The following is a 14,974-nucleotide window of genomic DNA, read 5'->3' on the forward strand; positions in this document are numbered from 1 at the left end:
AACAACTCAAAGAGAAAATTTGATAATATTCCTCAAAATACATCTTATCAATACAAACTCATTTGATACACAAGACTTTCAAAGCAGCTTTTTTGTGCTCTGAAAAAATTATTTTTAAAATCTCGGAGAAACTCAAAATCCTATTTCTCCGAAATATCAAAAATAATTTATTCTGAGAACAAAAGAGGCTATTAAAAAGTCTTGTATATCAAATGTGTTTGTATTGACGAGATGCATTTTGAGGAAAATTAACAGGATTATTCCTCTTGCAGTTATTGAGATATCGATCTTGTGTGGTATTTTGTGCGATATCTGTAATACAAAATCTCAATTCAACAACAAACAGCATATGAAAAATCAATACCTTCATAAAAGTTATGATTTCAAAAATAAACACCCACATCAAAAAGTTTTTTTTTATGTATTTATTATCAATAAATTTTTATTCTGATACAAAGTATTTTTCGAATAAATAACAAATAAATCACAATTATTTCAAAATCCAATACAGCATTAACCGGATATAATCACATCGAATATAATCTACATCGTTTATTGTCACATTTTTTGAAGGACCGATATTTTTTCGTTTTTTCATTCATTTCCCATTGCATATAATAACAGGGTTGAAAATATATTATCACATTTTTAATTATAACTGGTAGTTTTTTCATTGAAAAATCGATTTTTTGATTTTTCAAATCGATATTTGAAAAACTCTTTATGATGAATAAGATGACATGAATTGTTTTTTTCTTTCGAAAGACGAGTCTTCGTAAAGAATTTCCAACAATAAAAAGATCAACCAATTATTAATAAAACTTCAATTTGTGAATTTTATTTTCTTCTGTGAAAAGTTGCTTCTTGTGTAATCACAATCGAATGTTGCAATAAAAAGATATGCAAAACCCAATGTGATAACATCCGATTTTGACTGTACTCATTTTTTATCGAAATGTGTGTTTCAAAAACAGTTATTTTTTTAATAAAAAAATATTAATTAAAAAATTAACACTATTCTATTATTCTTTGGGAAATAAAAAATTGGAAAACCAAAACTTGAAGTATTTCGATAAAATTGACGCAATTATTTATTAATTCTCAAAGGAGAAGAGAGAAAAAAACTCTGTCAAGGAAAGAGAATGAAAAAAAAAAAAACTTTTCACAAAAATTTGCCTTCCCTTCTTGTCTCCCATCATTTGTTCTCAAACAAGTTGATGCTAATTGAAAACAAGTGACAATAAAGCGTTCTGTTACATTCGTTTTTCGTTTCGAAAAGTTCATTCTGTCAAATACCTTCAGCCATGCTCAGTTCTTCAACATTCACAATATTACACAATAAATAATTCACGTTTGCAAACACAATAAAACTTCACAGCTGACATTTCTTCTTTCGAAACATATGCACGAGACAGCATGACCGTTCAAAGCTATTGAGGAAATCACTTGACGCCTTTTTTTCTAAATAATCCATGATGATCTTACAAGAATTCATCTTTGGGCTTCAGCCTTTTTCAAAATAAAATTCTTCAACAAAAGCTCATTTTTGTTGAGGATTCATTGGCTTCCTGAGTTCTTGGCTCATTCATATCAACAGCATCGGACATTGTGAGCATTGCAGCTTCTGGTGGAAATATTTTGATCAGCTCTCTTTTAACCTCCACAAGGCTTGGTCGATCCGATGGATTGTGCGAAACACATCGATGAATCACCCCAAACAGCTTTGAGGAGTTAATCACTTCAAGATTTTGTCTCTCACCGTTCACAATCTTCTGCCCAGCAATCTCTGCTTCATATTCTCCAAATGGTATCTGCAGTGTCAGGCACTCCCACAGCATCATCCCGATCGAAAAGGCAACAGACTCCTTCGTTGCTCCCATCTTCTTGTTCATCAGCAATTCAGGCGCCTTCCATCGCAGACACTCTTTTTTGTAATAATCTTCATCCTCAAAGGCAGACGAGGGAAGTGAATCATCATCTTCGTTATTATCACTTGCAGATGTGACAACAGTTGATGATGAGATCGATGATGAATCAGAGTCATCTGATAAAAGGTCTGAGTGCATCACGATGCAGATGACCATATGTTCTGAGAATAATACAATGTGAGGGCTCAGATTGGCCAATGATTGGAGTGGGTTTTCCATTTCATCAAAGGAGTGGAGTGCGAGATTGGCCACCCAGAACAGGATTTGAGCTGCTGTCTGCTCCCTTTCCTTCAATGAGCCAATTGCCATCTCTTTCTTCTCATTCCTTCCATGGAGCAACATGAACAGCGAATCCCTCAAGTCCACAATCAGCTTCTCATGAGGCGATGAACAGGCCATTGCATCCACCAGATTCGACATGGATGAAGTGGTTGGGCAAAGATCCTCTCCTCGAACAAATGTTGAATCTGTATCTGATGTGTCTGTGGTCGAAGTGGATGAGATGGAAGGTGATGGAGTTCTCTTTCTTATTTCTTCTTCCTCATCTTTCTCCAATGCCCAATCTGGAATCTTGTCTGAATCCTTTCCCAGAATGTATTCAGTCGATCCGCTTTCACTCAGTAAATGCTCTGATGATTCTGAATGTTCTATATTCGTGTCATATATTCTCTTCTTTATCCTCTCTTCATTCTTTTTCTCTGTTTCTCTCTCTGCCCTTCTCCACTGCTCTTCCGGTGACATCTCCATCATCACCATATTAAATGCCTTTTGATCCTTCTTCACTGTGTCATTCACAATCTCTTCTAATTCCCTTGTTCTTCTCTTTTGTTTTCTCCATCGAACGGCCAGAACAATAATGACTACAAATAGAATAACAACAATCACAATGCAAACAATCAATAACCAATACGATTTCCCTTCTTTTCCTCTCTCGACAATCCTTTCATCTCCACTTTGTTTAATTGCACTTCTGTTCTTCAGCACAAACTCCTTTGTTGATGATAAATTATCAACTTTTCCAAACAGAACGCACACCCTCACTTCTGCTTCACTTGGCACACCTTCGATTGCCTTGACAGGAACAGTCCCATGTACCTCCTCCTCTGATATGAAACCGCTTGTATCAAACGAATATTTCTCAACCACTTCCTCATCCCCAATTGCTGCAACTATCTCGAACGAGAGGTTGCACGGAAGGAGAATCGATCCTCTGAACACAATGTCCACTATCTCCCCTGACTTTTCCGATGATACACTCTCCACCTTCGGGATGAAAAATGGTGATTCTCTTTCTCCTGCAATCCCTTCCAATGAACATCCTTCATTCAATATCCACAATGATGTATTTGGCAACACTCCATCTCCTCCCTTCAAGCTCACAACATTCAGTTCTCCACTGCCTTGGCACACAATATTCCTCCTTGCTGATCGAAATTTCTCTATTCTTCCATCGTTGCTCACAAACTCATCTTTTTCGAGCTTCACACTTGAACGTTCTATTCCCACCCCGCCTTTCGACGAGTTTGCGATTGTTGAATCTTTCACATAAACGCTGCAGTTTATTATCTCGATGACAGATCCATTCCATTTGCACACATCATTTTCTTCTTTTATTTTTGTTCTTTTTGACTCTTCATTTTTCTTGTTTCCTTCATCATCCAAATCTCCAAAAACGCAACATGAATCAATCAACGCTTCCTTCAAGTTATTCAAGCTAACAACTGATCCTTTTGGTGTATTCAAAAAGCACTGACTGAATGTGCAGTTGATCAACTGAAGATCGTCGCAGACACTTTCGCATTTTACAACACTTCCATCCATCCCATCAGAGGTGATATTCACAAATGAGGAAATAAAAATTGATTGTGATCCCTTTGCAAAGTCGCTCAATTTGTTGTTTTCCAGAGCATCCTTCGTATAAATGGTTGAAGTTCCGTCGTTGCTGAGACAAATGAAGCATCCATTCGCAATTGTGGTATTTTCAGAAATGGCATTTGAAATCATAACTTGCGAATAAACACTTGAAACAATTGCACTGTTCGCGAGTTTCAGATCGCCAAAAGTGACATTTGTCAGTTCAGCTGAGCAAGCTCCCTCAAAAATCAGCAAAGGAGCTGTCATAGCCTGTATTTCTTTGATAACTCCTTCATTCAGTACAAATACTCCGCTTTTCACAATAACAAGACTTGAATTCAAACAGACTGAGGACTGGCATGAAAAATAACACGAATCAATCAACAAAGAGCCATTTATCTGTTCCAAAATTGCCGGGTGCTTGCATGCAAATTCAATGTCGAACAAAAACTTGCAACTCTCAGCAACACACTCTTCGGAAAAGCAAATAATTCCCCTGCTTTCATTATTGAAGGGGATTGATTCACAAAAGTTCAACAGAGCATCATCTTTCAGTGATGAACCCAATCGCAAATTCGAAAGAGCAGTCTCTTCAACAACAGCTGCCGAGCCATTAATCCAAATGCTATTTCGAAATCCTGGTTCAACATGAGAGGATGCGCACGAAATAGAACGACACGGATTTGTTTGTGATCCACACAAACGGCTGTCCTCAAACCCCTCCGATACAAAGATGGCTTCTCCTTTGAAAAACCGAATATATTCCATCAAGTCCACATCAAATACCACCCTGTCACTTCCACAGATTGAGTTATTGCTCTGAAGCGCTGTCTGATTGAAGTCCAGTGAGAACAACGTTTCATTGATCTGCTCCACTATTGACTCGCATTGGATGAAAATGTCTTTTCCAACATATGCATTGTTCACAACAAATACATCATTCTTTATCAGAAGTCCAATCTCTCCAATTCCTGAACTCGATATCCCATCCTTGTTCTGGCAGTTTATCATCATCCCTCCTCCTCTTCCCTCAACTGTCGAGGATGCACACCAAACAAATGAGCATCCTTCCACTGTCAGATGGGAATATTCATGTTCCAAGCATATCATTGCTCCTCCGCCTTCTTTGCTTCCCTCACTCACGCACTTTTCCAGATTGCTTTTATTCACAATGAATTTCATCTCCCATAACCCACTGCCACTTACTATTCCAGCTCCTTCATCCTCACGAGTTATAAATGAAAAATTCGAGCAACTGATTGTGATTGCTGTTTTGCTATTTATCCTTCCCGAATTGCCTCGATGATTCAATGCTGAACCAATTTTTGAATCAGAATTCGTGCCTATAATACTTGCTCCAGTCACATTTATTGAAGCGGCACTGAGAAATTCCACACTTGCAACTGATACAGAAGATCCAAGAAGCAGGAATGCTCCTGAAAGCGAAAAGCCAACTATAAATACATGATCAAGCATTGCACCACCACTCACAATATTCAGAACAGTTGGATGGACTGCCATCTGGGAAACTGTCGCATTAGATACAAAAGAGCAGCGAGAAACTGACAGTGAGGATGTTGCAGCAGAAAACAAAACAAAAGATGTGTCAGCATCTGATGTTGTTGGAAGAAAAAATTTCAGATCAGAAAACGATAGTTGAACTGTTGAACAAATGGTTGCTGCATCAGCGCCATTTACACTGCATGCAAAAACATTTGTATTATTCGATAGTCCTTCCATCAATACCGATGGAGTGGTCAATGAAGGCGCATCGGAAAATGCAGAAAACGAAATCGGGTTATTGATTGAAGCTGACTGAATGAGTGTTATAGAAGTTGGTGAAGTGAGTGAATTTGGAGGGAATTGAACAGAAAATATCTGATCCACTGTCATGCACGGAGAAACTTCATATCCACATCCACTGAAGTCTGCTCCAGCTTTCCCATCCACAAACCCATTTCCAGACAGATTATTCCATAAGAACACAACCATAGGAATCACATATTCCACTCCAGTCGTCAACCTCTCGTACCCACATATTTCTTCCAATGATGATAACTCCTCACAACTTAAATTCCAACAAAAGTGTTGTTCATTGATAATTTCTTTCAAGTGATCTCCATTCACAAAAATATTCTTTCCTTTCCATGCTAAACACTGATCAAATCTCAATTGTTCCAATGCAAAATTTGTTGCTCCATTCCCCAGTTCCAAGAACATCCCTCCTCCGAGTCCTTTCCCATCATCAGTTCCATTTCCTGCACAACATCCTTCAAACACACTGCTTCCATTTGCAACAAGACAATCACCAGTTCCAAGTGAAATATATGTCCCTCCTCCAAATGTTGCACTTCCTTCTGCGCAACACTCGCTCACATTGCAATTGTCTATCATAAGTTCACTCGCTATTCCAGTTTGCCCTCCGTTCCATCCTGCATATATACATCCTCCATTTCCATTCATGTTCGTTAATCCAGAAAATCTGCAATTCTTGAAATCAGCAAATCCATGCAGTCCATGACACATTATGAACGATTTTGATTGTATTACCGCTCCGTTCTTTGTCTCAAAGTTTTCCACTTCTAATCCCCCTTCTTCAATATCTGCAAATCCATATTCCACAGCGGAGCCTTGTGAGATAACTTCGAATACTATCGAACAGTTAATCAATAACAATGAAGATTTTGAACAACTGATAAAGAAAGAGGCTGATTGTAATGCAGAAGGAAGCCCAAAACAAATGTTGTAAAACGAAGCACCCGCTGTCACAGTCACAAAAGATGAAGAAGAAAAATCCGAAGGAGCAAGAATTGAAACCTGCAATCCCTTGTCCATCGCAGAGATATTCCATGGGCGTTGTGATACAATTAATTGCTCATCAACTTGCAAGCAGTCATCAATGACAATCAATGGTGAAGATGTTGGGAATAACGTGCGAATGGTGTGCATTATAGTCAAACAGGGAAAAAAGGAAAGTCCACAGAATGATGAATCCAATCCTCGCGATGGATCTCCAGTTACATGTGCAGGCGCATTAAAAGGAACAAGAAATGCATTCAGCGAAAATGGATTCAGAGTCGGAATGAGTCGATCGCAACACATCAGATCATCTGATGAGGATTCCTCAAATGATATATTCAATGTTCCATTGTTCAGCCAAACAGATGACAAAGCACTTCCATTTATGAAAACATTGTTACCTCCATTATTTGCGCTGCACTTGCAAAATGTGATGTCAGACAGACAGAAGTCAGTTGCACCTTCAGCCATCTCAATATATATCCCTCCTCCAAATCCGCCACAATGGCAGCTCGTGAATAATGTGGAAGAACTTTGTGATCCAATCTGAAGCAAGCTACTCTCATGATCGAGAAAGATTGCTATCCCTCCTCCATTTCCTGAAATGCATGAACAATTCTCAATTGTGTTGTTCATCATCTTCAGATGTTCGTTTAAAGCAGTGCGAATTGATAGAATGAGTCCACTTCCTGTTAAGAGAGTAACATTCGCAACAGTAATATTGCTCAGATGGCTATCTTCTGCCTCCGAACATGAAGAATGATGGAATAGACTTTCAGATGTTGTTATATTACAGATAAGAAGATCTCTAATTTCCACTTTCTTGAGGCAAACATCAAATACATGTGATGAAACTTCCAATTCTTCTATATTGAAAGTCGATGAAAAAATTGCAACATTGCTGATTGTGAGCAAAGAAATCGAATCAGATTGGAATATAGTAGGAGTTGGAACAGTTGTTGAGTTCTGGTCAACACTGAAAGAAAGCACATAAAGCGTTCCACAAGAAATTGAAAACAGAGATGAGTCAGCTGGGAGCAAATCTGTTGCAAGCTGCACATTTTGTCTAGAAGATCCCGTTATTTTCAGTGTCTTGGAATCGAGATGTAGTGGAGATGGTTCTGACGAAATTAATCCCTCCAAGAGAGTAATCGTTGATAAAGAAATGGAATGAAGTGAAGAAATAGCTTTTTGCACTGTTCTGCATGGAGAAAATTCGTCATTACAAACAGAACCAATCAAATCTTGACCATCATTCCCCACAAATTGATTCATGCAAAATGGTTCCAACCATCCTGTTGCATATCGAACTCCTTCAGCATAATTGAGATAGATGGATTGTGAAGCGCACGTTGTGAAAGACTTTACAAATGGAGGCGGATTTTGTCTCAAGTGATTGACTGTATCTGATAGCTCAACATCAACTCCTTTTGGAACGTTACTCTTGCAGAAGCTTTCATAATATAAATGAAAATAGAAAAAGACCAGGTCTTTATTTTCCAAATTAATTCCGTACCAATGAAAGGACCCACCCCTTTCGTTTGCTGAGCAATTGGAAAAAAAGCAATTACGAACTTCAATTGTTCCAGATGGAGACATACATAATCCTCCTCCAGCATCTTCAGAAACAGAGCATTGAATGAGACTACAATAAGCTATTCCTGTTTGACTCTCAATTCCATTTTCTTTAGAGTAGCTCGTAATACTATGAGGCTCAAATGAAGTGCGAATAGCTCCTCCTGCTCTATTGCAAGTGCATAATGTGAAATAGCATCCAGTTATGATTGGTAATTTCAAAACATAATATAAAACTACTGCTCCACCTTCTTTTGTTGAAACACACTTATTGAATGAACAGTTGTGAAGTTTCACAGAGCAAATTGTTTCAGTGAACACTGCACCTCCACCACTTGTTGTGGAATTGCAGAATGAAAAATTACATTGCATTATCAATATTGAAGTCTCCAGCAGATTTCTGCAGTAAATTGCTCCACCGGATGTTGAATTGATATTTTCCCATTTGCAATAAAGGAAAGAATGATTCCCTTTTTCAGTAATTGACAGTCTTTCCATCCTTTTTAGATTAGTCTCGTTGCCTTCATGTTGGATGTTGCCGTTTGAAGAGCGATGGAAGTTTTTCAAAGAGCAATTGAACAGCCCAAGAGAGTTAGAAGGCATACTTACAGAAAACACAATTCCCCCATAGATTGCATCTGGTGTTTGGTTGAAATTGCAGTTACCCAGAAATGAATAGCAAAATCCCTTTTGAAAACTTTTTTTCGTCTTTGAGGCAGATGTGACATTGAAAAAAGAAGATGAGCTCACAGTAATTGAGCATGCAGTTACTGCATTTAAAAATGGTGTGGATAACAATTGTAATGATGAAAACTTCGAGTTTAAAACACAAAAAGTGCCCAACTTTTCATCAGCCGAAGCTGACACACAAAATAGTGGAGGAACAAATCCACATGAACTCTCGTGCAAAAACGAAATGTTGTCTAGAACAGCATTTCCACTTTCAAAGGCCAACGGAGAAACAGCGTTCTCGTTCGACAAATAAAGCATAACTGAAGACACAGTCAGTGCTGACTGCTTCATGAAAATAACATTTGCATGTGAATGAACAGGAGAAACAATAAGACTTGAAACTTTTGCGGATGAATTCAGAAGCACAATTTCAGTCTTTATCAATGTGGTAGGATGATGTTCAAAAATTCGCTTTTTTTCAACAGTGCTGTAATAATCATTTCTTTTGTGTTCTGAAAAGCCTGAAATAAATGGCATTCTGAATAAGCTATTTTGAACGGTATAATAAAAATAGTTCAAGCAATTGGCACAAATAATTTAATCATTTTTCAAAATTAAAAAATAATTGAACAAGCAAAACTCTTTTTGACCCTGCTGCTCTTTATAGCCTGCACTTTCAAAATTATTTTCAGGTGTGCAATCGGTTAAAGCGTAATCTTCATCATTGGCGAGAAAAGTATTTGAACAATTGCAAAAATCATTCCAAATTATCTTCAATATTGTAAGTGCTAACAAACGCATCATTATCATTAAAAAATAGAAATTATTTTTTGATCGCACAGAGTCAAAAGATGAAACAAAATGCCGCAGCTTCAAATAATAGATATCTTTCGACAACTGTGAATTGTTTTCAAATAATAGTAAATACTGAAAGCAAACAAGTTGTCACTTATCGTTTAAGCTGTTAATTGAAATTTCTATGTTGAACATGAAATACTGCACACTTTCAACAAAAGTCATTTCTTCACTGATAATCCAGTAAAAATCGTAACGCGCCTGTCTCCCTCTGCATGACACTGTCTTTTTTGGTAATCAATAAAATGAAATTGTTATAGGTTAATGAAAAAAAATTTTCAATTCCCTCAGTTGGCGAAGGCTTTTCGTTATTTCATAGATTATGTTGGTTCACTTTGTTGTGAACATTCATTCTCCATAAAAAAATGTTATAATTTTTGTTCTATGAAAGAAAAATCAATCGAATATACATAAAATTTTCCCTTCTTAATTTGAAAATGATTGAATGTTTTTTTGTTGTTTTTTTGAAAATCAAAAAATCTCCCGAAACAACTTTATTTCTTAATATAACAATTGTTTCCAAAAAATGAATTAGACTTCGACAGATTTCATGAGTCATACTCGTAACAAATGCTTCTTATCAGCAATGACTACAACGTACTTGTTATTAGTTCATTTTTTAGAAAGAATCACATTCTCCACGAAATATCTAACATCAAGTGATATGATCAAAACCAATAGAAAATATATTTTCGAAATTTATATTTTCCTCTCTGATAGATTGGTGTGAATGTTTGAAATCAATATAATAAACAGAACATTTATTGTCCAACTGCAAAAAGATAATAACCAAAAAAAACTTTAATAGTTTGTTTTTCCAATTTTTCTAAAAATATAAACCAAAAAGAAACAAAACAAAAATCGATTTCAATTTTTTTTTAAAAAAAAAAAAAGTCCACTTTTTTTGAACAAATTTATTTGAAAAACATCAATTTTAAATATATGTATTTCGAAAATTTTTATTTTGCAAATTTTTTGATCACAAAAAACCATAAGGTGATAAATATTTTAGAATGCTTCTTCTTGTGATCCCTCTTTTATCGCTTGTTATTTTACCTTATTTGCAAAGCGAACCAATAACTGGAGGATGGGAAAAGACAAAGCCTACTATTAAAGGTTTTCATGGTCATGCAGCTGTCGTCGAAAACAATTTGATATATATTGTTGGTGGAAACGATGGAACTGCAATGAACACTGAAGTTATTGTGTTAAATATCGACGGAACGTTGAATAAAAAAATTGAACTGGATGGAAACGTAAATTCACGAACGGATCACACATTTACAAGAGTAGCTGATGGTGGAATCATGATTGGTGGTTCAAACAACAATGATTACTATGGAGATGTTTGGCTTTTGGACTTTTCATCACTCGAATGGAGAAATCTTGGAGAAGTTGATGAAGGTCTTAAACTTTCACGTCATTCAGCTGCTGCTAATGCAGATGGAACTTTGCTGGTTATATGGGGAGGTGAGTCTGCACCAAATACACCATCAAACAAGCTTTACGTTGGTTATCCCGATGCTCATTGTATGCTAAACTATTTTTTTTATTTTATACTTATTTATTTTTATTTTCTGAACAATAGCAAAAAAATGGTTATTCACAAATATTTATTTCGATTCAAATACAGCTTATCCACCTGCTGTAAATACGGAAATTACTTTTTGGTTTGTTTTATGTTATAAGTGTTTTCTGGGTTTTTTTACAAAAATTTAAATATTATTTGTTATATGTGAACATTGCAATGCCAGGCAAAAGGTTGGAAAACAAAATATTTTCTATGTCTCAGGCGGGAAAAACGAGCAATATGGACACAGACCATCACTATTTAAGCTTATTTTGAGTGTGATCATTGAATATTTTTGAATATTTTTTAGCAATTTATGAATTTGACAAATGTTTATTTTAAACAGCTGATGATGGAGACACTTTTACTGCTGTTTTTGAGGAAGTTTATGTTCAGCCAGACGGGCTAAGAGCACGAGAACAACATTTTGCAACTATTTTCGGCTCAAGTCTGTTCTTATTTGGTGGGACAACAGGATCTTCAGTTATTGAAAAAATTAACTTGAGTATGTTATTTATTTTATATCTTTTTTTTCTGTTTTTTATTGTTTATCAATAACTTTTTCTTCTTTTTCTTTTCTTTTTTTCTTTTTTTTCTTTTCTCTTTTCTCTTTTCTCTTTTCTTTTTTCTTTCTTTTTTCTTTCTTTTCTTTTCTTTTCTTTCTTTTTTCACATTTACATTTTTCCTTTCATCATTGAACCACTTTCATTTGCTCAGTCGACAATTCTTGGTATGAATTGGAGTATCCCTCTGGAGTGATCCCACCTCCCTTGACCGACTTTGCCAGCGTCCAGCTTGAAGACTCACCAATGTTCATTGTGATCGGAGGGTATGACTCATCCAACCTCGAAGACGAGACACAGGTTTCAAGCGACATGTGGACATACAAGTTCGACAGCTGCTATCAGAGCATCGACTGCGCCACGTGTGCTCAGGACGCTAACTGCGGCTGGTGCTCCACAAAGCACACATGCATCAGCGTGAAGAACAACAGCCCGCAATACGAAACATGCTCCTTTGTCGCATACACCGCGATGGAGTGCCCTGGTGACTGCGAAGGCGCCACTTTCTGCGAAGTCTGCCTGCGCCAGCGCGGCTGCGGGTGGTGCCAGCAGACGTATGCCTATCCGAAGCCGTTTGCCGGGTGCATGCCAGGAAACGTTGCTGGGCCGACACTCGGAAGCTGCGGCTCGTGGGCATACAGCCCCAGCAGCCCCGATGCGACGTGTGTGGATGTGAAGCCTGTTCTGCACATGGTCAACCCAGACCCAGTCAACAACAAGAAGCTGTCGGCTGGAGACTCCATGCTTCTGGAGTGGAAGTTTTCATCGAGCGTATACGGGTTCATTGACTGCTATGCAGTTGTCTACAAGAAAGGCGAGCCGAGCGAGACCGAAGTTCTGCTGCAGAAGTTTGTGGCTGCTGACTATCCGTGGATGTTTGTCACCATCCCTGCATCTGATCCAGACTCCTTCTTGAAGTTCCGCTTCTACGTGTACTGCACTGGCTCAAAGGCGCGTGTTGCATATGACTCCGACGAGTACGAGCTGTTCACCCCCAACATGAAGGTGACTGCACCTGCACAGGGAGAGGTTGTATACGGGCCTGATCCATACAAGGTGAAGTTTGACAGAGACGGCTATGTTGGCGGAGTGACTGTGTCTCTGTATTCAGCACAGGACATGAAGACCCCACTGCAAGTGATCTCGCACTGGACAGAAGATTCTGAGGTTGAGTGGAAGATGGAGGCGAAGCTTCCCTCTGCAGAGGACTATGTCATTGGGATCCACCAGGCTGCCACAGGAACAATGTTTTGCCGGTCGTATCTGTTCACGTACATCACAGAGAACATCCATCTGGTTATTGAAGAGCCAAAGGAAGGTGCATTGCTGCCAGCTGGAGAGGATGTGGTGATCAAGTGGTCCTGCAAAGAGAGCACAAACAGCTTGACAATTAATTTGTATGAGCTGGACAATGCAGGTGCAAGACACAAAGTGAAGAACATCACAGACAACGTGAAGGCCTCAGACAAGCAGTTCACTTGGGCTGCAATTGTGCCAGAGTCATCAGACAAATACATGATTTCAGTGCAGGATGTAATCACAAAGAACGAAGCGAAGGTTGGAGGACTCAGAATCAACGCTATTTCCCTCAGCATCGACATAGCCAGTGCGAAAAAGACCAGATCAGTGAAAGAGGAGGAGATTGTGGTCATTGAGTGGGAGTGGTCAGGAAAGAGGACAGAGAAGGATTTGTATCTGTACAATTCTTCTTCATCCGCTGCGATGAGGCTGACGCATGTGGATGCGGATGCCACGTCAGTCAGATGGCAAGTGCCTTCAGGGTTGGGCAAAGCGAAGAGCACGAAAGGAACACAGGAGCAGTACTACATCGAGATTGAGACGGCGTGGATGTCTCATACAGCACGCTCGCCTTCCTTCACCATCATCCAGCCAGGCTCAGTTCCAACAAAGTCTGTTGCTGCAGTTGTGGTGCTTGTCATCTTCACTCTGGCTGTGGTGGGAGTTCTGGTTCTTCTGTTCTTCTTTGTCTTCAGGAAGAGGATGGCGGGATTCACTTCTGTTGCATAATCTAATCTGCTTTCACACAGGCAGTTTTTTATCAGCCGCTTGACATTCACTTCTTATTGTTGTTTTTATTTTTTTATTAATTAAACTTCGCCATTTTTTCTTCTTCTATTTCTGCAGATATTAAATTCTTGTCTTTTCTTTCTTAACACTTTGCTATGCCAAACGGCTGGTTGAGATGGGGTTAATGGATATACTGTGTTTTGTTTATGTAGAAGCCAGGAAAGAAAGTGGAATTCACACAATCTTTGCAAATGAAGATCAACGTTGATAACCATTTTGAGAGGCTTAACACTGAAATAACAGAGTTAGCGTATTCTGTACAATATTGTTGTTCTGTTACAAGTTTTTATGAAATGTCTGATATGTTCAGATTGCTATTTTCCTTATCTTGTTTGTTCACTTCTTTTCTTCTGCCTTTTCAATCTTATCTCGTCTATCAATTGAGTTTTTCCTTTTTCCTTTGGATTTTAACGTCATTTTCAAATTCTTTTCTCAATCACTTTCACCTTTATCTCATCATTTTGTCATTCTAAACTTTCAAAGGCTGATTGCTCGTGAGTGTTGCCTTTGTTTTCAACTTTTTAAAAAAGCTAACTTTTCACCAACAATTTATGGCTAATCTATTTTTGAAGATTTTTTATTCCAAATCAAGAGATGAAAAATTAGATGAATTGTGAAGTGAGTTGAAATGGTTGGAGAAGTTAGCGTTTTTTTTCCTCATCATCTTCTTTGGCATATTCGCATTTAATCACATCGTTTAATGAAATGATTAATTTCCAATAGCGTTGGGTCTGAGGTAAATCATTCCCTGAAAGAAAAAGTTATAAAAGGAAAATATTGAAAATAAAGATGGCGAAAAAATGAAATCTTTATTCTAACCTGGAAGAAAACAATATTCTACAACATCCTTCAATATAAGATTGCCAAAACTGTCAATACAATGGAGATTTCCATCAAATACTCTAAGATCTTTCAATGTGAGTCTCAATTGCTTTCCAAGTAAGTTTTCCAAAGTTTTCCCTTCCATTTCATCTGCCTATAACAAGCAATAAATAAAAAGCTTCAATTTGAAGCTTGAAATCTCAAAATAAAATAGTTATCTACCATTTTGTTTTCACATAAATAATTAA

The 14,974-nt window shown here is 37.7% G+C and overlaps 3 protein-coding genes across 3 annotated transcripts; 1 reads left to right on the forward strand and 2 right to left on the reverse strand.

Moving 5' to 3' along the window:
* Window positions 1–1,529: 1,529 nt before the first annotated feature.
* On the reverse strand, window positions 1,530–9,629 carry MONOS_3407 (uncharacterized protein; the record flags this gene model as incomplete). The annotated part of the gene is made up of 2 exons (XM_067873408.1): window positions 1,530–9,375; window positions 9,469–9,629. The coding sequence occupies 2 exons, from the start codon at window positions 9,627–9,629 to the stop codon at window positions 1,530–1,532; spliced, it is 8,007 nt and encodes a 2,668-aa protein (XP_067732200.1).
* A 1,047-nt stretch (window positions 9,630–10,676) lies between these two features.
* Window positions 10,677–14,532, forward strand: MONOS_3406 (uncharacterized protein). Its single transcript, XM_067873407.1, has 5 exons — window positions 10,677–11,213; window positions 11,272–11,353; window positions 11,438–11,529; window positions 11,600–11,758; window positions 11,971–14,532. Exons 1-5 carry the CDS (start codon window positions 10,697–10,699, stop codon window positions 13,842–13,844), a joined length of 2,724 nt encoding a protein of 907 aa, XP_067732201.1. The 5' UTR covers window positions 10,677–10,696; the 3' UTR covers window positions 13,845–14,532.
* A 13-nt stretch (window positions 14,533–14,545) lies between these two features.
* MONOS_3405 (uncharacterized protein) lies at window positions 14,546–14,871 on the reverse strand (the record flags this gene model as incomplete). Its single annotated transcript, XM_067873406.1, has 2 exons — window positions 14,546–14,652; window positions 14,724–14,871. 2 exons carry the CDS (start codon window positions 14,869–14,871, stop codon window positions 14,546–14,548), a joined length of 255 nt encoding a protein of 84 aa, XP_067732202.1.
* Between the last annotated feature and the right edge of the window lie 103 nt (window positions 14,872–14,974).

This window comes from Monocercomonoides exilis (genome assembly GCF_001643675.1).
Source record: "Monocercomonoides exilis strain PA203 chromosome Unknown scaffold10-1930038, whole genome shotgun sequence".
Classification (NCBI taxonomy): Eukaryota; Preaxostyla; order Oxymonadida; family Polymastigidae; genus Monocercomonoides; species Monocercomonoides exilis.